The sequence below is a fragment of the Tenrec ecaudatus genome, chromosome 1 (assembly GCF_050624435.1).
Source record: "Tenrec ecaudatus isolate mTenEca1 chromosome 1, mTenEca1.hap1, whole genome shotgun sequence".
Classification (NCBI taxonomy): Eukaryota; Metazoa; Chordata; class Mammalia; order Afrosoricida; family Tenrecidae; genus Tenrec; species Tenrec ecaudatus.
Window position 1 is genome coordinate 173,935,590 of NC_134530.1, and position 24,365 is coordinate 173,959,954.

The 24,365-nt window shown below is 42.3% G+C and overlaps 1 protein-coding gene across 1 annotated transcript in view; it reads left to right on the forward strand.

Moving 5' to 3' along the window:
- Positions 1-24,365, forward strand: part of DDR2 (discoidin domain receptor tyrosine kinase 2) — a 202,527-nt gene that overhangs the window by 137,791 nt on the left and 40,371 nt on the right. Inside the window, exons 4-11 of the mRNA XM_075564177.1 lie at positions 2,548-2,650; positions 5,203-5,434; positions 5,764-5,911; positions 6,231-6,336; positions 10,570-10,753; positions 14,415-14,658; positions 19,861-19,923; positions 20,687-20,817. Of these exons, the coding sequence (XP_075420292.1) occupies positions 2,548-2,650; positions 5,203-5,434; positions 5,764-5,911; positions 6,231-6,336; positions 10,570-10,753; positions 14,415-14,658; positions 19,861-19,923; positions 20,687-20,817 (1,211 nt within the window). The remainder of the gene's footprint in view (positions 1-2,547; positions 2,651-5,202; positions 5,435-5,763; positions 5,912-6,230; positions 6,337-10,569; positions 10,754-14,414; positions 14,659-19,860; positions 19,924-20,686; positions 20,818-24,365) is intronic.

A 24,365-nucleotide genomic window follows, 5' to 3' on the forward strand; every position in this document is an offset into this window, starting at 1 on the left:
TCAATTAATAACATCGCACTTTGATCTTTTTTATTTTTCAAATTTGTTTGGACTATTCTTGGATCTTTGTATTTTCATTTGAAGTTAGAATAATTTGTTTGTTTTTAGGAAAAAAGCATTCTGAGCTCTTGATTGGGTAGAATAAGCATTTAAATGAGTAGAATGAATATTTAAATATGATTTAATCTTCTGATTAATGATTATTGTAGCTCTATTCATTTAGATCCTTGAACTTATCTCAACAATGCTATATCATTTTCAGTATATGGGTGTTTTGCCACTTTTGTCAGTTATTCCTCAGAATTTCATTAATTTTAATGCTATTATATCTTCTAAATGTTTTTTGATAGTATATAGAAAGGAGAAGAACTCAAATTATTAAAAGGAAAAAAAAAATCTAGCCATCATGGTAGAAACCAGAAGACTCCTCCTAAGACTCTGGCACTAAAACATTCTTTAAGACAAATTTATCTCCTGCGATTACCTTTTAGTGTAATAGCAGAATGGCTCAAAATAAATAATTATGTGCCATAGAATCTCTTCCAACTCATAGCAACGCATGAAATACTGCCTGGTCCTGTGCCGTTCTCATAATGGCTCTTAAGTTTGAGCCCATTGATGCAGCTACAGTGCTAACCCATCTTGCCAAAGTCAGCCTCTTTTTATGTCCTTCTCCAGGGACTGGTCTTTCCTGACAACATGACAAAATACTTGAGACAACAACATCTCACCATACTTACCTCTAAGGAGATTCTTGTACTTCTTCCAAGACAGATTTGGTTGTTGTTGGTTTTGGGTTTTTTGGGGGTGGGTGGGCAGTACACAGTACTTTTAATATTCTTCCCCAACACTGTAGTTCAAGTGTTATCCAGTCTTATTCTATGCCTGACTTTCTCATGCATGTGAGGCCATGGTAAACACCCTGGCTTGGGTCAGGTGCACCTTTGTCCTCAAAGTAATGTGCTTGCTTTTCAACACTTAAAGAAACTTTTTTCAGCCATGCATCATTTGATCTCTTGACTGCTGTTTCCATGAGCATTAATTGTGGATCCAAGCAAGACAAAATCCTTGACAACTTCATTTTTTTCTGTTTATCAAAATGCTACCTATTCGTCCAGCTGTGAAGAGTTTGGTTTTCTTTAGGTTGAGTTGTAATCCATACTGAAGTCTAGAATCCTTGATTTTCATCAGCACATGCTTCAGGTCCTCCTCACTATCTGCAAGCAAGACTCTGGGTACAGTGACTACTTATTCCTTCCGTCTTCTTGTGATGTGTTCTGCATAATTCAATGTTTTGCCATAGAATCTTTCAATTTTGCAACTTGAGGCTTGATTTTTTTTTTCTTAAGTTCTTTCCGATTAAGATATGTTGAGTGTTCTTTCCTTTTGTTTTCCAAGTCTAAGACTGGCACCTTTTATTATACTACTTTGCCTTCTCTAGTTGACCTTTGAAGTGTCTGTTCAGGTCTTTAAGTTGGTCATTTCTTCCATGTGCCTTAGCTATTCTATAGTTAAAAGCAGGTTTCAGAGGCTCCTCTGAAATCCACTGTGATCTTCCTTTATTTTTTGTCTTTTTAATGCCTTTTTCTTTATTCATGTGGGATGTTCTTGATGTCCTCCTGCAGCTCTTCGGGTATTCTGTCATTAATGCTTCAAATCTGTTCTTGAGATGTTCTCAAAAGTCTGGTGAGACAGACACAAGGTCATTTTGGACTCTTGGGACTTTCTTTTCATTTCTTCGATATCAGCCTGGATTTCCACAGGAGCGAATGGTGATCTGTGCCATAGCGAGCAGGTTCCGTTTAGCGGCTCACCGTGAGCTTCTCCATGGTTTCTGCCCACAGATGGAGTCGATTTGATTTCTGTGTATTCCATCTGAACAAGCCCATATGTATAATCACTGTGTGTAGTTGTAAAGGTTTTTGCTATGAAGTCGCTGGTCTTGCAAAATCCTATCATGTGATCGCCAGCTTCTTTTCTATTAGCAAGGACATCTTTTCCCAATATTGTTCCTTCCCTTTGTTTCCAACCTTTGCATTCTAGAATACTGGCAGGGGAACAAGCTAAACACAATTAAAAATATTGTTGACGGTTAGTGATAAATGTGACTCATGTCCCTAAACAATTTGTGTGAAATGTGGCAGAAAGAGAAGAAGGGCAGCTTGAAGGAGCGGCTGTGTGAGTGTGAACCTTCCCCAAAGATTCCAGAACCTACGATTCAAAAGGGGAAGGAGCACCTGTCTGCTGACTGCAGAACAGGATAGGCCACTGGGGTTGTTATCAAATGCAAAAGACACATCGTCACATTATATTACATTACTTGTAAAAGTCATACCGGCAACCAAAAGGCAGGGTTTGAATTCTTTGGAGACACGGTCTCCAGAGAAGAATCTGATCGAGTGTGGATGGTAAAAGTGGACTCATGGAGGAGCTTAGGAAGGTTTTAAATCTTCTTCCCTGGCCAATAATGAGTGCTCTTTTTTGCAAGGAACTCTGGAAATAAAAACTAAATGCACCCCTGTCTGTTCCTTTGGTCTCTTTGTCTAGCTGTCTGCCGCTATCCTCTGGGCATGTCCGGAGGCCACATTCCAGATGAGGACATCACAGCTTCCAGTCAGTGGTCAGACTCCACAGCTGCCAAATATGGAAGGTGAGGATGACTGCACCCAGCAACCCTGCGGTTTCAGCCAGGCAGATACCTGGACATTGAGCCCTGCCTCGGGGGCTGGAAAGGTGGGGTGGGACTTGGTAGTACCTGGTGAGAACAGAAGATGGGCAGCAAGTGGGCTTAATCTGCTCTGTGCACTCTCAGAGAGAGAGTCCAGTGCTCGGCAGCAGGTGCTGGTCTGGCAGCCCCATCCCAACCACACTACCAACAGGGGGGCTCGCTCTCACTGTGAGGGGCTACAGAAGGTGGGTCAGAGCGGCAGCGATGAGAAAGCGCAGGTAATGGAGGCCACTAGAAGTTAGAAGATATGGTCCTCTTTGGTGGGTGACTCTGACACATTATTTACAGTGCAAAGCATCGAGAATGTAGCGGTCACTCAGCTTTGCACTAAGTGCCTCCCTGCTCTCAAGGGACTCTTGTACAGAAGGGCCATCCTTACCCAGAAATAGTATGAATCATTTTTAGAAGTTCTATAAATTTTAGAGTCTATAAACTATAACATCAAAAGCAATCAACTAAAACTGTTCTACTGACTGGGGCTTATTATTTTGAATCCAATTAATTTGACATAAAGTATTCATTTCCATTAAGTAAGAAGAACCTTAGTATCATAAGCAACCTTACTAAGTATTCTCCAAAATGCCTGTCTTAGAGTGTGAAAGAGTAAAGTGGAGATTGACAGGTTGGATCAGAGAGAAAGTGGCTTCTGGGAGAGAATGGAACATTCTAAGGAAAAGGGGATATAATAAGAGGTTCCAGGATAAACTCTGTATTGATTTTTACCATTTTTTCCATGGTAGCTCTGCCTAGAGGGAGGAAAATGAAGTCTGATAATTGACTTCTTCCCTGACATGCTCGTACTCATCACTGTCACTTTGGGTTTCCGTGGCTTTTTTGCCGGGCTTCCATAGCTTCCATAGCACAACTCACACTGGAGATCCGACTGTCCTTCCATCCTTACTCCCAGGGCCTCTACAACGTGGCATTGAAGCAGGGATGGCTAGGGTTACTAAGGCGAGGCTGGCATTAGGGAAGGAGAGGTGGTGGTAAAGTGACTTGGTGGGGACATAGAAGGTAAAATCATGTGCTTTCCTTCTAGGCCTCTATTAAAATCATGGCAGGGCTTTACGTGACAGGTGTTAGTCTACCAGGCATTGTTCTGTCCTCGTAAATGAATATTACTTAATATTACCATATCTCCACACTCATAGCATGTGTAACCTGTGTCTAGTCACCCACATTTTGAAGACACAGAAGCCAACAACCGTGTATCAGAGTCTTATAAGAACTCCTACACCTGTCTAAAATCCTTTGCTCAACTGTGCTTTATCATGGATTAAAGTAATGTCACTATCAGTAAAGTGGGGAAGATTTAAGATGTCCTACAATAAAATGACAATGATATCTCCAAAGGGAACGTACAGAAACTATAGCTATATGGATGGATTTTGAGCTCTCACCTGTTTGTAGACCTAATATAAGAACAATTCATTCTTATGATATGGCCCTGCATGAGGATATCGCTGAAGTCTTGGGTGCCAAGCAAAGTGTGGTGAAGAAGTCAGATGGTGCTCTACTATCATGAAAACTGGTATCTGGGCTCTTCCAGGCTGCCTCCAAACAAGATTATCTAACAAGAAGCCAGAGGAGTCAGCTAAGTCTACACGGGAGAAACACATCAGCCTGTGTGATCCAATGGGTGTGAATGATAAGACCCAACCCAGAGAGGACAAGGAGTGGAACCACTGCCTAAATTCTACACCCCTGGTTTGCAGAAAGTGATGGGTGATAGGGGTAGCTCAAAATCCATCTGCAGGGTCCCTGTGTGGATCGAGCCCCTGGTGAACCCCCAATTCCCATAGGGCATCAATCCGATCAGACAACGCATTGTAAAGTGGCTTTTAGCAGCTGTACTTGGGTTGGAATGTAAACCTTATCACTTGATCTCTCTCTGAACTGAATGAGAATTTATTCTACATGTTTAATATTCTATTCTTTCTGTTAGATTCAGGTCTTTATCTGATTTACACGGTCATTGCTGCTGGGTCCTGGTTCGTTGTTTGCCATTATTTCGTATGTTTATGCACGTAGGGAGCACGGCATAGGTGCCATTACAAAGATAGTAGCGGTTGGCTTGCGGACGTGGGAGGGGGAAGGAAGTGCAAATGTTAATGGCTCCAGCCAGAAGGAAAGGTTCCAAAGGGGATTGTGTCAATGATTGCAGAATAATACGGTATTTACAGAGCAATACATTTTTAAAAATCAGGGTAGTAAGTGAAGGCAACATGTGATCTCAAGAGCTTTAGCTCCCTGGTGAGGGTTGACTTTGGGTTTCATGGTGTCCTCAGAAGAAACTGACCACTGGTGGGTGCTATGGTGGCAGTCTGCCTAGTGGGGAGAACTCATGAGTCAGTCGGGACCAGGCTCCCAGTTGGCTGTTTGCCCTGAGAGCAGGGCAGTGGTTTGCTATGGACTGGTAAACGACTCTACAGTTTCACGATCTTCTCCCTTCCCACCACTTTTTGCCCCTGAAGGCTGGACTCAGAAGAAGGGGATGGAGCCTGGTGCCCCGAGATTCCAGTGGAACCCGACAATCTGAAAGAGTTTCTGCAGATTGACTTGCACACCTTGCACTTTATCACTCTGGTGGGGACCCAGGGGCGCCATGCAGGGGGCCATGGCATTGAGTTTGCCCCCAAGTACAAGATCACTTACAGTCGAGATGGCACGCGCTGGATCTCTTGGAAGAACCGGCATGGGAAACAGGTAGGGAGACGAGACATACAGACCTTTAATCAGACTCAGACTAAGAAAGGAGTTGCATAAGTTGACTGTGTGGAGATGTGTGTCTACAGGCCTGTAAATGTGCCACACGGGGTGAGTAGAAACACAGCTCCTTAATGAAAAAGAAAGGGGGGGGAGTTGTACACGTAAAAATTACTTAGCATGACGATCTTGTTATACATATTTGACCACACTAACATTATGGGGGGAAATATTTTTTTAAGGAGAGGTGTTCTGAAGAACAATGGTGACTTTGAGGGTGACATCAGAACAGAAAGCCAGCACCTCCTCACTGTTTTCTGTCTCCATAGGTGCTGGATGGGAACATTAACCCCTATGACATCTTTCTAAAGGACTTGGAACCACCCATTGTGGCCAGATTTGTTCGCTTCATCCCAGTTGCTGACCACTCCATGAACGTGTGTATGCGGGTGGAGCTCTATGGCTGTGTCTGGCTAGGTAGGTCCCTGACAGAGGGAGCTAGTAGAGTCCTTAAAAACCCCAGCCCCAGGGAAAGAAAGGCAACCAAATCAGAAGAGATGGGCTTTGGAATCCCTAGACGGAAGTGATTCCCTCTTGGTGGCCCGCACTGGGAACAATGCACCCCGCAGAGCCACTCTGTTGGCTTTTGCTCAGAAGTGGTCCTTAGTAGTATGCCTTGCTCACCTAGATGGAGTCCTGAGTAGACATACTGCATAAACGTGTACATCAGGTAGTCAGGAGTCACAGGTTCATCTCCTTTCTCAAGGTATTGAGACCGTTGTGTTTCCTTTGGCAGATGGCTTGGTGTCTTACAGTGCTCCAGCTGGGCAGCAGTTTGTACTCCCTGGAGGCTCCATCATTTATCTGAACGATTCTGTCTATGATGGAGCCGTTGGGTACAGGTAAATTATGCGCGTATCTGATCATCCAAATGGGAAAAGGGTTACTAGGAGGGAACAGTATTTTTTTCATGGTGTGGGATCAATGGTTAATCAATCCGTCAACTAGTATGCAAGAGAATTTAGATGAGGTCAACTACATGTTCTTCATTCACAGGGAGCTTAGAGAGTTGGTTTAGAAAGATAGAGTGATAACACAGAAAACAATGTTCACAAAGCAAAGCTAAACTGTGTGATGCCATGTTTTTTTGAGCTTCAAAATAGAACATATGGCCACTCACAAATATTGGCTTCCTTCTGAGATCAACAGACTAGAAGAACTGAAGTAATAAAAACAATTAATTAATTGGATAGCTAAACAAACTGAGGAAGGATGCATCTATAAATTCAAATGCTTTAGAAGTTGGATATAGAAGGAAACTAGTAAGACAAGACAATTTTCTAGGGTGAGATGCGAATTAGAGTAGAGTAGTGATTGTTAGGTAAGAGAGAGGATTGGAGGACTGGGGGGTATGCATGATCTGACTATAGAAGAAATCCTACCAAATGTACTGCCATCAAGTCAATGCTGACTCATGGTGAGCCCCTGTGGCTTTCCAAGGCCATAACTGTTTACAGGAGTAGAAAGCCTAGTCTTTCTCCTATAAAGCTGCTGGTGCTTTCAAACTGCCTATCATTTGGATAGCAGCCCAACAGGTCACCACTACAACCCCAGGGCTCCTACTGAAGAAAACAGGGCTGGGAAAAGAAGAAAGAAGCAGTGGATAGGTCTGAACTAGACCAATGGAGGGCCATGGTGGAGAAATGATCAGCTAGAGTAGCGATTAAGGCGAGGCAGGGATTGATCCCATCCATTCCATGTTACTCGAAGCATGCTATCCTTCTCGTGTCCCCATCCAACACTTTGCTCTCTTAGATTGATCTTTGCCTGCAAAGATTGTGTCAACGAGAGGAGTTAGACATAAGTAAAGTCCAGATTGGTCTTCAATCATGGAGATTCCTAGTGGCTGAGAGAGGGGGGATTCACGAGTCTTAGAAAGGGAGTGAGGAATTTAAAGAGCTTCCACTGGCCTAAGGATAGACAACAAAGCACAGTTTCCTAGCTCCATCCTCTGACTCCTCTATTCCTTGTCACTTTCCTTCCAGTGACTTAGTCCTTGCTAGTTCTCATTTGTTAAATCATGGTAGCATCATTTCACTTAGCCAAAACCAACCAACACATACTCAAGACACAGAGACAATTGGAGATCAGTTGAATTTAGTTTAATTTAATAAGCCGGTGCTAATCATTTATATCATATACAAAGAATTTAGATAGGCATGGTAGGTATCTTGGGATAATGAAGTCATTGATACTGCCTTTAGGAACTCATCGTTCGGAATGGAAATTCATATATCTAATGAAGACATGTCTTACTAGCTTTCTGGGATCTAAAGGAGAGGGTAGAACCGCACAGCATTGAGAATGACAACAGCTGCATTCATGTAACTTATAAGTTAGGAAATTTCCATGGTAATTATGCCTTCTAAATCATATGGCATTTAAATGATAAAAATCTGTAATAAAACATTCTTTAAAATGTTAAACACCTGTGGATTATTAGCTGATTAGCAGACCACTGGGGATAAAATGGTGAAATCTGAAATGGGTACCAAAGAATGGATAGTATTTTCACAGTTAGAGATTGTTGAAATAGCATTGTAAGAGGAGGAAACAGCACCCCAAACAAGCCACAACTACGGTTTATGTTTAGGGGATAGGGTCTAGGGGAATGTCCGGGCAGCATCCACTGTTTAGTTTAACTGTGGGCCGTGTTTCTGTAGCACAGTGGGAGATGGAGTGGAACAAGGCAGATTGTCCTACTCTGGAATAAACCGTAATGTCAGAGGCAGGAGTTCCTTTCTCCTCTACCGCTACGTTCTCCTCCTCCTCCTCTCTCCTCCTCCTCCTAAGTCACTGAAGAACTTTAAGTTTAGGATTGACATGCCTGAAGCTACACTTTCAGCAGATTATTCAGGCCTCCTGGAAAGCTTAGATTTGGGTAGAGAAAGGAGGTAATGAGGGATATTTTATCCTTCCAAATCCCATTGAATGGGAAGAATCAGGGACCAAAGCTATAATAGTGACATTGGCTATGGGAATAAGGAAGAGGCCTTCGTTTAGGGGACAATTTGCAATCTCATTTGATGAAGAGAAAGTGTTACCTAAAGCATGCCATATAGGTTGCTGAAACCACGGGCATGTCAGTTGTCCATTCACTGCATCTACCCTGAGTGTCTCCTGTGCAAAAGGGAGCCTTCATGGTGCAAAGGCTGAGTGCTAGGCGGATAACTGAGAGCTGGGCATAACCCACACAATCGTTTCATGGGAGAAAGACCTACCTGGTGACCTGCTCCCGTAAGAAGCATGGTCTGGAAACCCCTAAGGACAGTTCTACTAGACAGTACGCAACAACAACTTTGCATGAGGTATCGTCTATGAGAGAGAAGTATCACACCAAGAAATGGAGCTCTTCAGATGAAAAACCTAGTTTAACACAGTCTTAAAGATGCAGGCGTTCTACTCGGTCCTAGTGGGTTCTCTGCATTGGAATCACTTTGACAGCGGTGGGTTTCGTTTTGATGATGGATTTCATTTGGGATTTAAATTTAAGGGTCTGCCAGCACAGCAAAAATGGAGAAATAAGGCAGGTGGGGTTGGAATTAGGGCTCTGGATCCCAGGTGAAAGTTCAAAATGAATTACAGAGATTGAGACAAAATCAGCTTCCACTTAATGACCGAGATAACAAGGCATCAGGTTGGGCTATAGCTAAGCAATGGCAGCCAAGCTACTTCAGGAGCTCCGCAAATGAATAGTTTTAGTAGTAAAAGTTCCTTTCTAAAAAAATTCAAAAGTAAAAGAATAATTTATAGTTGCAATAATTTTTAAAATTCTAAAGGGTATAAAATAACCAGGGGAAATTTGTTTTCTTATTTCTTTCACCACTTGATTTAACCTTGTCCACGGAGAAATTGAATAAAAATTCTTTTAATTTGTGTTGCTTTTTCATAAGAGTTTCATGGGTATTTCTTTTTCTGTGGACAAATTTTGTAATTTGCCAGACCTTTCAATGAACAAATAAATATATTTTAAAATGAATCTATGAAGCTTGCATAAACAGCCACTCATATTTTGAAATTCACAACTTTTGCATATCATTGGTTCTGGCTGTAAACAAACCTCAAGGATTATATGAGTTATTGCTGAACACTCTCAGGCTCTTTATTTGGGAGACTCCTGGCATACTTTCCAGAGCTTGAGATACAGAACTTGAGGAGAGAAATTTTGTATATAATAGGCTATTGTTCTGTTCCCTCTAACAAAACAATGAAAGAGAACTCTTTACTGTCCGACAAGAATTCAAATTAATATAAATACACTTGATTCCCATTCAACACCTACATCCCAGCAAACTTGGCCAATGAAAACATAACCCAGGAGTGGAAAAGACTGCTGAGCTAGAAAAACAAAAGTAAATCCAATACCAGAGACTCTCGTGAAGCCCATGAATGTTACACTATCAGACTAGCATTCAAAAGTTTAATTAAAATTATATATGAGTTAGGATTTAAATGTTGACAATGATAAATAGGTATATACACTTATATACTTTTTGTTTGATGTATTGGGTAGGAGATGTCGATTAGAGATAGATTATTGGATTCTCTGACGTGCATTAAATGAACAATGATGACACAGAGTCAAAGGGAGGGAGAAAAAATTCCCAAAATGATCTGGGATCATTTTTGTTTTTTAGTGATGGGACAAATGTTGCTATATAATATATTGCTTATTCTATAATTCATTCCCTTGTTAGTGCCTTGATTTATCAATTACATCCTATAAAGACTTTGTTACATCCAGTGAAGGATAGTCAAGAATAGTCAAGGATACAGTAGGTTACAAAGCGCTTTTAGAAATATAATAAGAATTATTTAAGAGATTTACTATTTGAGGAGTAGGCATCAATTACATATTTTATAAAATTTGTTTTGTGAGAATTTTACTCCATTGTTACAGGAAAAATGAGTCAATACTACAAAGCACATTTGAATTTTCATAATCATTTAAACTCCAAGTCAGCTCTTACACATCAGAACATGAGGGTGAAGAAATGAGCCAAAGCTCTTCGTGAATGTGTGATTAACTCCAGGTTCCTCTCTTCCTTTCCCTTCTCCCTTTCTGGCCTGAGCAGCATGACTGAAGGGCTGGGCCAGTTGACAGACGGGGTGTCTGGCCTGGATGACTTCACGCAGACCCATGAATACCATGTGTGGCCTGGCTATGACTACGTGGGTTGGCGGAATGAGAGCACCACCAATGGCTACATTGAGATCATGTTTGAATTTGACCGCATCAGGAATTTCACCACCATGAAGGTCAGTGGTCTCAGGCGCAGCAGGGTTTCTGCAAGGAGGCCCAAATCATAGCTAGGTAGAGAAAGACTGGTTAGAAAGAATCTGGGCCAACACCGGGTGTCCTGGATTCAGAAGCATATTCAGCCACTACCGACTTGGATACATTGTGCAAGCCACTTATCAATCTGGGCTTTTTTCTTCATTTGTCGATGAAAGGATTAGATTAAGCCATTGGCTGTCAATTTGTTGCTATTGAAGCACCAATGTTGACTTATGCATCAGACACAGTAGGCACAGTGTCTACTTGACTCTTAGGGTCAATGAATATAGTCCCTTTTTGAAAAGCAATACAATGATAAAATTGGATCATTATTTTTTTTAGTTTTGATAGCTAGATCTCTGTGGAGGTAGGGAGGTAGGGAGGCCAACCTGTCAAGTAGATCTTAGCCTGTTGGAACCTCCTTATGGTTGTGGCCTTTTATAAGAACTGCAGTGAGAACTTCTCTCTTTCTTGTGGCTCCTTGCTTCCTGCTTCCTGGCTTGAGTGTCTGGCTGTGGGACTGGTAGCTCACTTGCCACCTAAAAACAAGAACAATGAAATTAAAATAGTTCATTAATCAGCTTTGGTCTATCTGAGTTCCCAGCAGTCCCCAGAAACTTCTTTTTAACCAGCTTATACAAGGTCAAAAATCAGTCAAAGCATGTTCTGCAATGAAAAGGTGCCAAAAACTTTTAAGGAATTGACTGGAGTCTTTTGCTTTCAAGGCCAAACAAGTCCTTGGCATATCTTAATGTTTCTCTGAGATAAATAAAAACTAAAAGATGTCTCCCAAGATTTATTTTTGCCTCCTAAGTAAATTACTGCCAAAATTTTCTTATAGAAGAGTTAAAATATAACATGAAAATCTACTAATGCATTTAAAAATGTATTGTATTCATTAAATAAATATGTAGGTCCACATGGGAATGAAATCCTATACTATTTATTTGCATTCCAAGAGAATTCACAAAACATCTGTGGGAAAGATTATTACCTTCCCCACAGGCCACTTATCCAACACTTTGCAGATTTTCAAATGTCTGAAAAATCTATTAAAGTTGTGGATGGTATTTCTTTGATTTTTTTTGAGTCCTGTTCCATTGACTTGTGTTCAATATACTGGAACAGTTAATTCATCTCAAGAAGTGGATTAACACATGCTTTCATCATTAAAATTTTGAAGAAATTGAAATGGAAAAATTAGATCCATTTTCTCCATTCCTCTGGGTCATGCTATGTGGAAAGAGCACTGGACTAGGAGTCTATGGATCTGAACCCAGTCCTGCTGTTGACTGACCAGGAGAAAATCACTGCTTCTCTGAGCTCCCATTGCCTCATTAGTATGAATAGGGTACACTAGATCATAGATTCCCAAATTTATTTTGCCTACCACCGCTCCTTTTAGAAATAAATAAATAAAACTACTCAATATTCCCCCATCCCCACCTGCTGCAATTAAATACGTTTGTGCTACAGTCCGTAAGCTGAGATAAAGTGTGGGCATCTGCTTCTGCAGCCCCCCTAGATCCTCTATCACACGCCTAGGGTTTCCATTTTGGGAAACACCGAACTAGATGATTTTACAGGTTTCCACTAGATTTAATATTCTAGGAACCCGCTTTTGAAGGATTCTCCTTGGCCTGCTTCTCCAGTCATTACAATTCTACACTCACGCCACCTTCTCCTTCAGCTGAAAAACCAACACTGACCAGCAGTTCCCTATCAACAGGGAACCTGAACTAGGAGTACCGAAAACTGTTACAGTTGCCATTCAAAGGCTCCAGCAAATCAGCCAAGCAAAATCAGGAACTATATACCTAGAGCAGCGATTCTCCACCTGTGGGTCACAACCCCTTTGGGGGTCGAACGACCCTTGCACAGGGGTTGCCTGATTCACAACAGTAGCAAAATTACAGTTGTGAAAATAGCAAGGAAAATACTTTTATCGTTGGGGGGGATGGGGGTCACCAGGACATGAGGAACTGTTTTAAAAGTTCGTGGCATTAGGAAGGTTGAGAAACACTGACCTAGAGAGAAAGAGAATAGTGCTTTTCCAGCCTATGAAGTCTTTATATTCAGGAAAGTTGTTGTTGTTGGTGGTGGTGTGTTAGTGACCAGCAAGGCTGCATTTTCCACACAGGCCTGACCCAGAGGAAGAGTTACTAAACTTTCACCAGGAAATTAAGTTAGTTACAAATTTGAACATTTCACTTGTTGAAGGTTGTTGAACACAGTGAGGGGCAACAGAAAAAATACTGTGAAATCTTTTTAGCTGATAACCCCTAAAAGCTATACCTGTACTCTGGCAAAGTGCCCTTGCCAATAAACTAGGCAATCACCCAAACCAGCCAATCTCTGATAGATCTTCTTCTGTGGTTCATAAAGTACTAATGAGGGAGATTTGATATCCTCATCACATGGCCTTATCTAAAAGTAATTGTAAAATAATGAAGCTTTGTGTCACTGAATACATATTAAGACATGAGATTAAAAAGAAAACAAGAAAAGGTGAAATTGTGCTAGATAACCTATGCTTGATTCCTGACCGATGCACCTCAGATGTAACCTCTACCTGTGTGTCGGTGGATGATATTGTAATATTTTGCATGCCATTATAATATTGAACACATTTCAGAAGAGATTGAAAACTTAGATTGGGTTAAGAAGAAAGGAGATCTGCTTCCAAAATCCAGACAGTGAAAACACTGTGCATCACAATGGCTTGTGAAAGCGCAATGACTCCAGGTCAACATGGGGTTGATGACAGTGTTTTAGTACAGTGAATGGAGTCAACAATTGTAAATAACAACAACATTATGACTTCAGGTTTCTAAAGTAGATTCTTGAGAAAGAGAGAACTGGCATTGGCAGTTCTGAGAAGGATCTTGCTCTGAGAAAGAAGTTCCAACGCCAACTTCCTTTTAGTTCGGGACAGCTCAATTTCAAGCTGACAATCCTCTCATGACTGAGAGGACGCTAGGCTCAGAGTGTGAAGGGGAAGGGAAGACTGAGTGCTGATGTAACAGGTAGACAAACTGCAGTCCTGCATTGTGAAGTGTGATGGCAAGGGGCAAACAGTTTCATGGAAGTGATGGGTGGATTGGTAGCAACACATCATTGCCATTGTAAAATCCCTTTGAGGGGTAAGTCCAGAAGATTCCAGAGCACCAACTCTTCACTAAGGATGCTGCTCAGAGCAATATGCAAGCTCAGGATCTACTGGGTAAGCTAGCATTAAGTTCAGGATCTACTAGGTAAGCTAGCATTAAGTTCAGGATCTACTAGGTAAGCTAGCATTAAGCTCAGGGTCTACTAGGTAAGCTAGCATTAAGCTCAGGATCTACTAGGTTTAAGCTAGCATTAAGTTCAGGATCTACTAGGTAAGCTAGCATTAAGCTCAGTATCTACTAGGAAAGCTAGCATTAAGTTCAGGATCTACTAGGTAAGCTAGCATTAAGCTCAGGATCTACTAGGTAAGCTAGCATTAAGTTCAGGCTCTACTAGGTTTAAGCTAGCATTAAGTTCAGGATCTACTAGGTAAGCTAGCATTAAGCTCAGGATCTACTAGGTTTAAGCTAGCATTAAGTCCACATGGCACTTGATAGTATTAACCGGTAACTCACAAAACTCTTTTCCTGCCAGGTCCACTGCAACAATATGTTTGCGAAAGGTGTGAAGATCTTTAAGGAGGTACAGTGCTACTTCCGCTCTGAAGCCAATGAATGGGAACCTAATGCTATCTCCTTCCCTCTTGTCTTGGATGACGTCAACCCCAGTGCTCGATTTGTCACGGTGCCCCTCCACCACCGCATGGCCAGTGCCATCAAATGCCAGTACCATTTTGCTGACACTTGGATGATGTTCAGCGAGATCACCTTCCAATCAGGTAGGGAACTCAAAGGCTCTTGGGGAAGTAGGAGCAGCATAATGAAGGAGGAAAGCATATGCCCAGAGATTCTCACTAACAGGTCTCCAAGAAGAGTAGGTATCTTCTAATTGGTGGGTAAAGGAAATCCTTTGGGTGACCAGTTGGAAGCTGCATTAGGCTGGGTTGACTACAGAAACAAATCCAGTGAAAGTCATATATATATAAGCATGTCTGCGGAGCATTCTGGCTATGCTTCTTCCAATATTGATTGTACTTCTCATATTATTGATTAGTAAATATATTTATTTTCCGTTTTTCAATGATAAATGTGATGAGCTTCTAGATGGTTCCTTTGTCCATTGAGCCTTAAATGTCAATACAGAGCACAATAAATGCACATAAATATTTTCTAATTAAAAAAGTAAATATTTCATACAGTAAACTTTTTCACAATGAATTTCTCTGTGTGTTCGATATCTTTTAAAATAAAAGTTAATGAGAACTTGTTTCTCAGATAAAACTATTAGACTACTCGGCTAGAGTTTCACCTAAGGTGCAAAAAAAACTATTAGGCTACTCGACTAGAGTGGTCACCTAAGGTGCAAATATTTGTCTCTCCCTCGCTGGAGCCAAAAGGAATGAAGGAAACAAAGACGTATGGAAACAATTAGTACAATAAATGAATGAACCACAATAATTCCGTTCTCTACGGCCCTGAGGCCAGTACTAGATGGTGCTCAGCTACTGCTACCAAACCAAGGACTTTAAAAGGTTACAGGAAAGTTCTGGGTAGAGTGAGAAAAAAATGTGGAACAAAACTCAAATTCACGAAAAAAGACAAGCTTTACTGGTCGGAAAGCGGCTAATGGAACTCCTGCGACTGTGGCCCTTAGTCACCCTTCAGGCTTGAAACTGAGTTCACTTCCATGGCTCCATTTGCACCCACACAATAAACAGGTCTATGAGAGGTACAACAGCACTGTGGCATGCACACTTCTTAGAAGAATCAGCCGTTTGAGATAAAATAAGGCCAGCACTTACCCCAGGACCAAGTTCAGTGAGGTTAGGAAGAAAAGAAACAGGAAACAAAGGGAGGAAGTGGAACCAGCGCTGTTACATTGTGAAGACTGCAATCAACGACATGAAATAAAATGTGTAGGAATTGTTAAATGGAAAATGCATGTGTTCTATAAGCCTTCACCGGATTCACAATCAAAATGATCATATGCTATCATGTGAAATGACTGAACATCAGCCAATTCTTTTTGGTAAAGAGACCCCGTATCTTCCTTCTCGCTTCTTTCGACGCCTGTGGTACCTTTCCGTTATTAGGCCATTGACTCACACCATCAGTGTTCCAACCCAAAGCTTGAGTTTTTGGTTTGGGTTTTATTTTCTCCAGTTGAGAAATGCCAACTATGTTCTCTTGGGTTCTCCAACTCGTGGTAGTTGCACATTTCATTAACATCTTGAGACATGATGGCACAGCGGTGGGTGCTGAAAGCACTTACTGACAAAGAAACACAGACTACAGCCTTCCTTACAGACCGGTTCTCAATATAAAGAGAACAAGCATTCTCACAACTGGGGCAATAAGCAAACTCATGCCAATTGGAGAAAGCTCTAACGCTGTCAAGGATTTCATTTTGCTAATAATCACTATCATTGCTCCTGGAAGTTGCAGACAAGAAGTTAAATGGACAAGTCTGCTGGAAAAAAAACAAAACAAAACAAAACAAAAACCTCTTTGTAAAGTGTTAAGGAGAAAAGTTGTCAGAGAATTAAGATGAACCTGATCCAGCGACTCTTCATGTACATTCAACATAGGCCAGCAAACAAGAAACATCAGAGAAGAATTGATGCATTTGAATTATAAGGTTGAAAGAGTACTGGACATATTACAGGCTGCCAGAAGTCCAAACAGATCTGTCTTAGAAAAGTGCAGCTATAATTCTCCTTAGAAATGAAGACAGCGCCTCTCCCCCCAGAAGAACTTATTTCAGAGGATGGCATTGAATCTGCAGCTCTGGGAGAGGGACATATCTTATTGGAGCACACAGGAGCAGATGAAGGCGGGGGGGCGGGGGGCGGGGGGTGGGGGGAAAGTGGAGCACATCCTGGCCCACCAGGCCTTGAGGACAATTTTCCCACTCAGAGCAGACAGTTTACAGAGAAGACCACATGGCCAGCCCCACCATGAGACAAGACGTCCCTCATTGACCCATAGCCCTACAGGGGACAACACTGGAGACACAGTGTGGGAGTTGAGCCCAATCTGATCCCACCACACCAAGGCAAAACATTAAGGGCATGCAACAGAACAGCAAGGGAACAGAGCAATGAGGTCCCCAGGGAATGCTGAAGGTAGACTTTGGGTCAGGGCTTGGTGCCCCAACAGACTGGACTGGAAAACACTCTGAAAGGCCAACAAACAGTCCTTGAACTAACTACAAGGCTTTCTTTCTTGTTGTGTTTTGTTGGGGGTTTTTTTTGTCATTGGTTTGTTGTTGTTGTATATTGTTCCCAGGTTTTGCTCTGTCTTGTTTTTGTGCATGTTATTATCTCTGAAGGTCTGTCTAAATAAGATAGGCTGGATGAACAATCTGGAAGAGAAAACAATAGGACCGACAGTTTCGGGGGACATGGGAGAGGGGAAGGTGGGGGGAAAGGTAGTGGTGTTAACAAACCCAGGACAAGGGAACAACAAGTGATCCAAATCGGTGGTGAGGGTGTAGGAGGCCTGGTAGGGTGTGATCAAGGGTAATGTAACCAAGAGGAATTACTGAAACCCAAATGAAGACTGAGCATGATAATGAGACAAGAGGAAAGTCAAGAGAAATAGAGGAAAGAGCTGGGAGGCAAAGGGCATTTATAGAAGTCTAAATAAAGGCATGTACATATGTAAATATATTTATATATGAGGTTGGGGAAATAGATTTATGTGCATATATTTATAGGTTTAGTATTAAGGTAGCAGATAGACATTGGGCCTCCACTTAAGTACTCCCTCAATGCCAGAATACTTTCTTCTATTAAATTGGCATTCTATGATGCTCACCTTCCCGACACAACTGCTGAAGACAAAGTGAGTGCATAAGCAAATGTGGTGAAGAAAGCTGATGGTGCCCAGCTATTAAAAGACATAGCATCTGGAGTTTTAAAGGCTTGAAGGTAAAACAAGCGACCATCTAGCTCAGAAGCAACAAAGCCCACATGGAAGAAGCACACTAGCCAGTGCGATCACAGGTGCCAAAGGGATCAGGTATCAGGCATCATCAGAACAAAAAATCATATCATTGTGAATGAGGGGGAGAGTACGGATTGGAGAACCAAAGCCTATTTGTAGGCCACTGGACATCCCCTTACAGAAAGGTCCTGGGGAGGAGATGAGCCAGTCAGGGTGCGATGTGGCAATGATGAAACATACAACTTTCCTCTAGTTCCTAAATGCTCCTCCACCCCTCCACTATCATGATCCAAATTCTACCTTACAAATCTGGCTAGACTAGAGGATGTACGCTGGTACAGATAGGAACTGGAAACACAGGGAATCCAGGACAGATGATCCCTTCAGGACCAGTGGTGAGAGTGGCGATGCTAGGAGGGTGGAGGGGAGGTGGGGTGGCAAGGGAGAACTGATTCCAAGGATCTACATATAGCTTCCTCCCTGGGGGACGGACAATAGAAAAATGGGTGAAGGGAAACGTTGGACAGTGCAAGATATGACAAAAGAATATCTTGTAAATAACAAGGATTCATAAGGGAAGGGGGAGTGGGGAGGGAGGTGAAAAAATGAGGAACTGATGCCAGGGGCTTGGGTGGAGAGCGGATGTTTTAAGAATAATGAGGCCAATGAATGTACAAATGTGCTTTACACAATATATGTATGTATGGCTTGTGATAAAAGTTGTAGGAGCCCCTAATAGAATGATTAAAAGAAACAACAACAAAAAAGAAATGAAGACAGTTAGGTACTTTGGACATGCTATCAAGAAGGACCACTCCCTGGAGAAGGGCATTATTCTTGGTTAAATAGGAGGTTGGAGGAATGGAGGGAGTGGCTCAATGAGATGACCCAGTGGCTGTAACAATAGGTCCAAGCATAATAAAAATCACGAAGGTAGCATAGGTCTGTGACCTGTTTGGTTCTGTTGTACATACGGTTGCTATGAGTCAGGACCAACTTATACTTGAAAAACAAGGTTCGTTGTCGAATGCCTTTTTGTGCTAAATAGTTTATTTAACACTACGTGGTACATTTTTTTATTGAAGTTTCTATTGAGAACAGAAATTTAGATGCTCAAGAACCATGCCGATTATGTTGTATTAACTGGTAGGGTGGTGGGAGACAGTAGATTCCCATCCACACTTAGTGATCCTCCCAGAAGACTTATTACCTTAGGATAACTCATTATAGCTGTGGACTATATTTTTTGACTCCTGGGATCTCTTGAGTATCAAGAGAGGCAATATCAAAATTACCTTCATTTCCCCTACAGCCTGAGAACTCAATTCACACAAGTATATGTAGATGCCTGATACCTCCTCATAATGCTCTGAAGAAGAAAATTTAGGATTTGGGGAGGAAATGCCTTTTCAAATAGAAATGCATGCTTTATTTTTCCTTCCTTGATCAGACAAAAAAGAAAGAAAAGCTTTTGCAAACAACAATTTAGCAGAAAAAATTTTTAGGGTTCACTCTCAGAAGGAGATAAACTTTTAGGGTTCACTCCCAGGGCGAGGGCTCTCGAGTTCACTGGAGACTCTTCCCTAAAACAATGTAACTTCTTGGAGGACAGAGCACGCACCTAGCGCTGTCCTGTCCCCACTCCCTCACTGCCGTCTCTCCAGGTTTTGCTGAGTTTGGGGTCTACTACCTATGCCTGCCTTATGGGAATGTGTGTGAAAACTCTCAGACCACTTTTAATTTTTACTTCGTAGACATTTAAAATTTTTACTTTGATGTACAGTTTAAAATATTTGAAACCAAAATTTACAAAAACTCCTAGGAAAGAAGGTTTGTGTTCTCTATATACCCAAATGGTGCTATATAATGACACATGGTGCCGCTTTGTCACTTAATGTTTTAGTTAATTTAGATAAAGGCTGGTTGCATCCCTCTAAATTGACTTTGTGAAATATTAGGCAAGAACCTACAGTCAGAACACCTCCTAGCTAGCTGGTTCTCTTCTGCTCTGACCCACCTTTGTTTTCTAACAGATGCTGCAATGTACAACAACTCTGGAGCCCTGCCCACGTCGCCTGTGGCACCTACAACCTATGGTACGTGTGATTCCTAGTTCCAGACATTTAGCTGAGGGGACCTCCTGGAAGATGAACAGTGCAGATTTGCAAAAACCCGTCTTTATAGAAGACAGTAAAAGGTGGCTTTGGATAAGGAGTCGCCTTGGAAAGGCCCAAACTCACGCACTTCACTGGTGGCTCATGTGATACTTCAGCTGAGGTAGAAGCCAGGATCGTTCTGATTGCTTCACTAAAGTTTGGGGAACTGGGGTAGAAACAAGAAACTAGTATATCCTGTTAAGTCCCCAATTGAGGATCTCAATGAATGCGTGTGTCTATTAACCAATATGCTGGTATCTCTAACTGGAGATATGTATGCACAACTATATTCATCACTTCACCAAGTTCCTGGCAATAAGAGTCAGTCAGCTGGGAAACATGAGTGAATGTTCCAGAGAGGATGCTGAACCACCTTGGCGTGCCTCGGAGAACTCAGAGGGTTAAAAGGGCCCTCGACCTCTCTGCCATGCGGTTTCTCAAGGCTTGTGGGCAGAACAGAAAGACTCTCCATAATCCAGCCTGCGCCTTGAGGGGTGGATGTTAATGCTCCGTGAAGGGGGGCTGTATGATACAGAAACAAAGCAGCAAAAGAATAATAAGTTCGGAATAAATATTAGTCATAAGATGACGTCTTCTAAAATTACCCTAAAGGGGCAGGTTCTAGTTTCCTGCCTTGAAGCCAGTTAGTCCCTGCTTGTTTCCTTCGATGACGCTATTTCCCGTCTTTCTCCCCTGCCTACAGATCCGATGCTTAAAGTTGATGACAGTAACACACGGATTCTGATTGGCTGCTTGGTAGCCATCATCTTCATTCTCCTGGCTATTATTATCATTATCCTCTGGAGGCAATTCTGGCAGAAAATGCTGGAGAAGGTGAGGAAACGCTATTCTGGAAACTTCCTAACGTTAACTCTCTCCACAAGCATCTTCCTGGAAGAGTTTGACTACTTGGCTTACGGGATAGGTGTGGGGTGCTGTGCAGATATATGTATTAAAAAGTAACCGTGATTAGGATCCACAATAAAAGTTGAGAAACGCTCCTCAGACCTGCCTAAAATCTCTGACCGTGCACTGATGGGCCTTTTCTCCTTTTGGTTTATTTGTTTTGCACTCACATCATTCATGTCCAAGTAAAAGCGCTCACAGTGTTATTCCTCCATCTTTGTGTACTCGATGCACAAAACCAACCTTAATTGCCATCGACTCAGTGCTGACTCACAGCCACCCCCTGTGGGTTTCCCAAACTGTTTGCGGGAGTAGAAAGGCCTGAGGAGCTGCAGTGGTTTCAAACTGCCCAGATCAGAACCTAATGTGTTAGCAGGATACCACGAAGGCTCCTCCGCCTCCTTGACAGTCATGATTATGTGTCCCCCTTCAAATATACTTTTCTGGACCAAATAATCTGAATAATTTTTATTACTTTTCTTCAGCACTTTTCAGTATATAGAGAGTTTTTCCATATATACTGATTTGAACCTTATTTCTAGGGGGCCCTGGTAGCATGGTGGTGACATGTTGGACTGTGAACCTCAAGGTCAGCAGTTCGAAACCACCAGCATGCTCTTTGGGAAAAGGATGAGGTTTTTTTACTCCTGAAAAAATTTATAATTTCAGAAACCCACAGGGAAGTTTGACCCTGTCCTACAGGGTCACTATGAATCATAATCAGCTCCACAGTAGTGAGTTTTGAACATCATTAAATAATAAAGGTGTGGGCATATTAGTTATATTTATTTTTTTCTGATGAGAAGATGGAATGTGCTTGAGGCCGTACAACTAGTATTCTGCCTTCCATGCTCGTTTTTAAGACTCGTTTGTTTGTTTTTAACAATTTTACCGATACACGGTTCACATCACATACATGTCAATAGTTCAATCACAGTCATATGATCAGCTCCAGGACATTTCTACTTCCTTGCACTTGTGGTTGTTGCTAACTCAAGTTATTTCCTACCAGCCTCCCCTGCCATGTCCCTTTGAGTCTGTTTATCTAGTTGTTGTCTTGATAGATTTACCTAATCTGGGTTTCATATACAGAAAGTCATACAAACAAGATAGAATACAAACAAAAGTCCCACACTCCTTTTAATTGGCCAATCTTGAAATACATTGACTTCTTTCTTACAAAATGTACACATCCCTCCAAAGATGCGAAGTCTATGACTTTTCTTGATTTCCTGGGCCAGATATACCTCCCCATGAGAACTTCTGTAAATGTCTGAATCTATTCTTCAGATGGACACCTCCTGGGCCAATGAGTTCCTCTCAGTAGGCTTGGATTAGGAGAAATCAGAGGAGATCTGGGCTGTGAGGCTTTGAATTGCCCGCCAAGGCCGGGGAATGGGAAAGGGAGCGCACCATGGTTGATCCGTGTGTTTGGGGGAGGCTCTCAGGGGAGAACCATGTCTGTGTAGAGTTTATTCCCGAGAATGGGAAAGGACAGTGTGAAAAGGAGCTCGGATCTCTGGGACTCTTTGGACATAGGGCAGGAAGAAGGGACTGAAATCATAGCTGAGGGGAGCGGTCAAGAGAAGCATCATGCAGTTCTTTCTGACCTACTCCCGAAGGAGCTTCCTGGGGTGGTTGAGGGTTTCTAGGCAAGGATATCCCCCTGAAGAGTTCACCATACTTCCTGCAAGAACTCTACCATCCAGCTGAACGCTGTTACCAAACACAATGCTGAACACTGCAGGGTCGAATCCACAGAGAGCTTGTCCCTTGACACAGATGTGCTTCAAGGTATTCATGAGGCAAGAGCAAGTCCTTTCCTTTCAAAAGTCCTTGACCACATGGGGCTTTCTAAGCGAGGTGGTCTATGGTGAGAGGCAGTAAAGAGTAGCAGGGAAAGAGAGGAAGGCTAGGGCTCATTGGGTGGCTTGAAGCTAATGTGTCATTAATGAGTAGTCTAACTGACTAATTTTAATTGGGGTGTGAGTGGGGACTGCGTTCTTCACTTCTCCACTCTTTGAGCTATTTTTCCTTTCTTGGAGTTCAAACTTGCCATCTTTCCATGTGTCTTTCTTTTGAGATTTATGGGTACATTCAGGTTTAGGCTAATAATGGTGGATTGGAGATTCTCGGCGGAAGTAAGAGCAAAATGTTTGCTCTTGAATAACATTTTCCTTGCTCCTTCACAGAAATTCTTTCTTCCCTGAATCAAATACCCACACATTCAGGTACTCTGGAATGACACCCAGAATTTCTTTCAGAGGAGAGAACATTTTGTAGAAAGCCCCCAGGCACACACACATGTTCTAAGAAACATAACCTAACATACTTTTAGAGTATGGCATTCATTTTTAGGATTAACCCTACCTTCGACCCCCATAGGATACTCTTTTTTAAAAATTTTTATTAGGGGCTCATACAACTCTTATTACAATCCATACATATACATACATCAGTTGTATAAAGCACATCCGTATATTCTTTGTCCTAATCATTTTCAAAACATTTGCTCTCCACTTAAGCCCTTTGCATCAGGTCCTCTTTTTTTCCCCCCTCCCTCCCCGCACCTCGCTCCCTCATGAGCCCTTGATAATTTATAGATTGTTATTTTGTCATATCTTTCCCTATCCGGAGTCTCCCTTCCCCCCCTTCTCTGCCGTCCATCTCCCAGGGAGGAGGTCACATGTGGATCCTTGTAATCGGTTCCCCCTTTCCAACCTACCCGCCCTCTACTCTCCCAATATCGCCCCTCACATCCCTGGTCTTGAAGGTATCATCCACCCTGGATTCCCTGTGCCTCCAGCTCCCACATGCACCAGTGTACAACCTCTGCTCTATCCAGTCCTGCAAGGTAGAATTCGGATCATGGCAGCTGGGGGGAGGAAGCATCCAGGATCTGGGGGAAAACTGTGTTCTTCATCGGTACTGCATCGCACCTTGACTGACCCATCTCCTCTCCTAAACCCCTCTGTGAGGGGATCTCCAGTGGCCGACAAATGGGCTTTGGGTCTCCACTCTGCACTTCCCCCTTCATTCACAATGGTATATATATATCATGATGCCTTATACCTGGTCCCTTTGGCACCTCGTGATCGCACAGGCTGGTGTGCTTCTTCCATGTGGGCTTTTTTGCTTCTGAGCTAGATGGCTGCTTGCTCACTTTCAAGCCCTTAAGACCCTGGACACTATCTCTTTTGATAGCCGGAACCATCAGCTTTCTTCGCCACATTTGCTTATGCGCCCATTTGTCTTCGGCGATCGTATCATGGAGGTGTGCAGCCAATGATATGAATTTTTGTTCTTTGATGCCTGGTAACTGATCCCTTCGGGACCACGTGATCACACAGGCTGGTGTGTTCTTCCATGTGGGCTTTGTTGCTTCTGAGCTAGATGGCTGCTTGTTTATCTTCAAGCCTTTAAGACCCCAGACACTATCTCTTTTGATAGCCGGGCATCATCAGCTTTCTTCACCA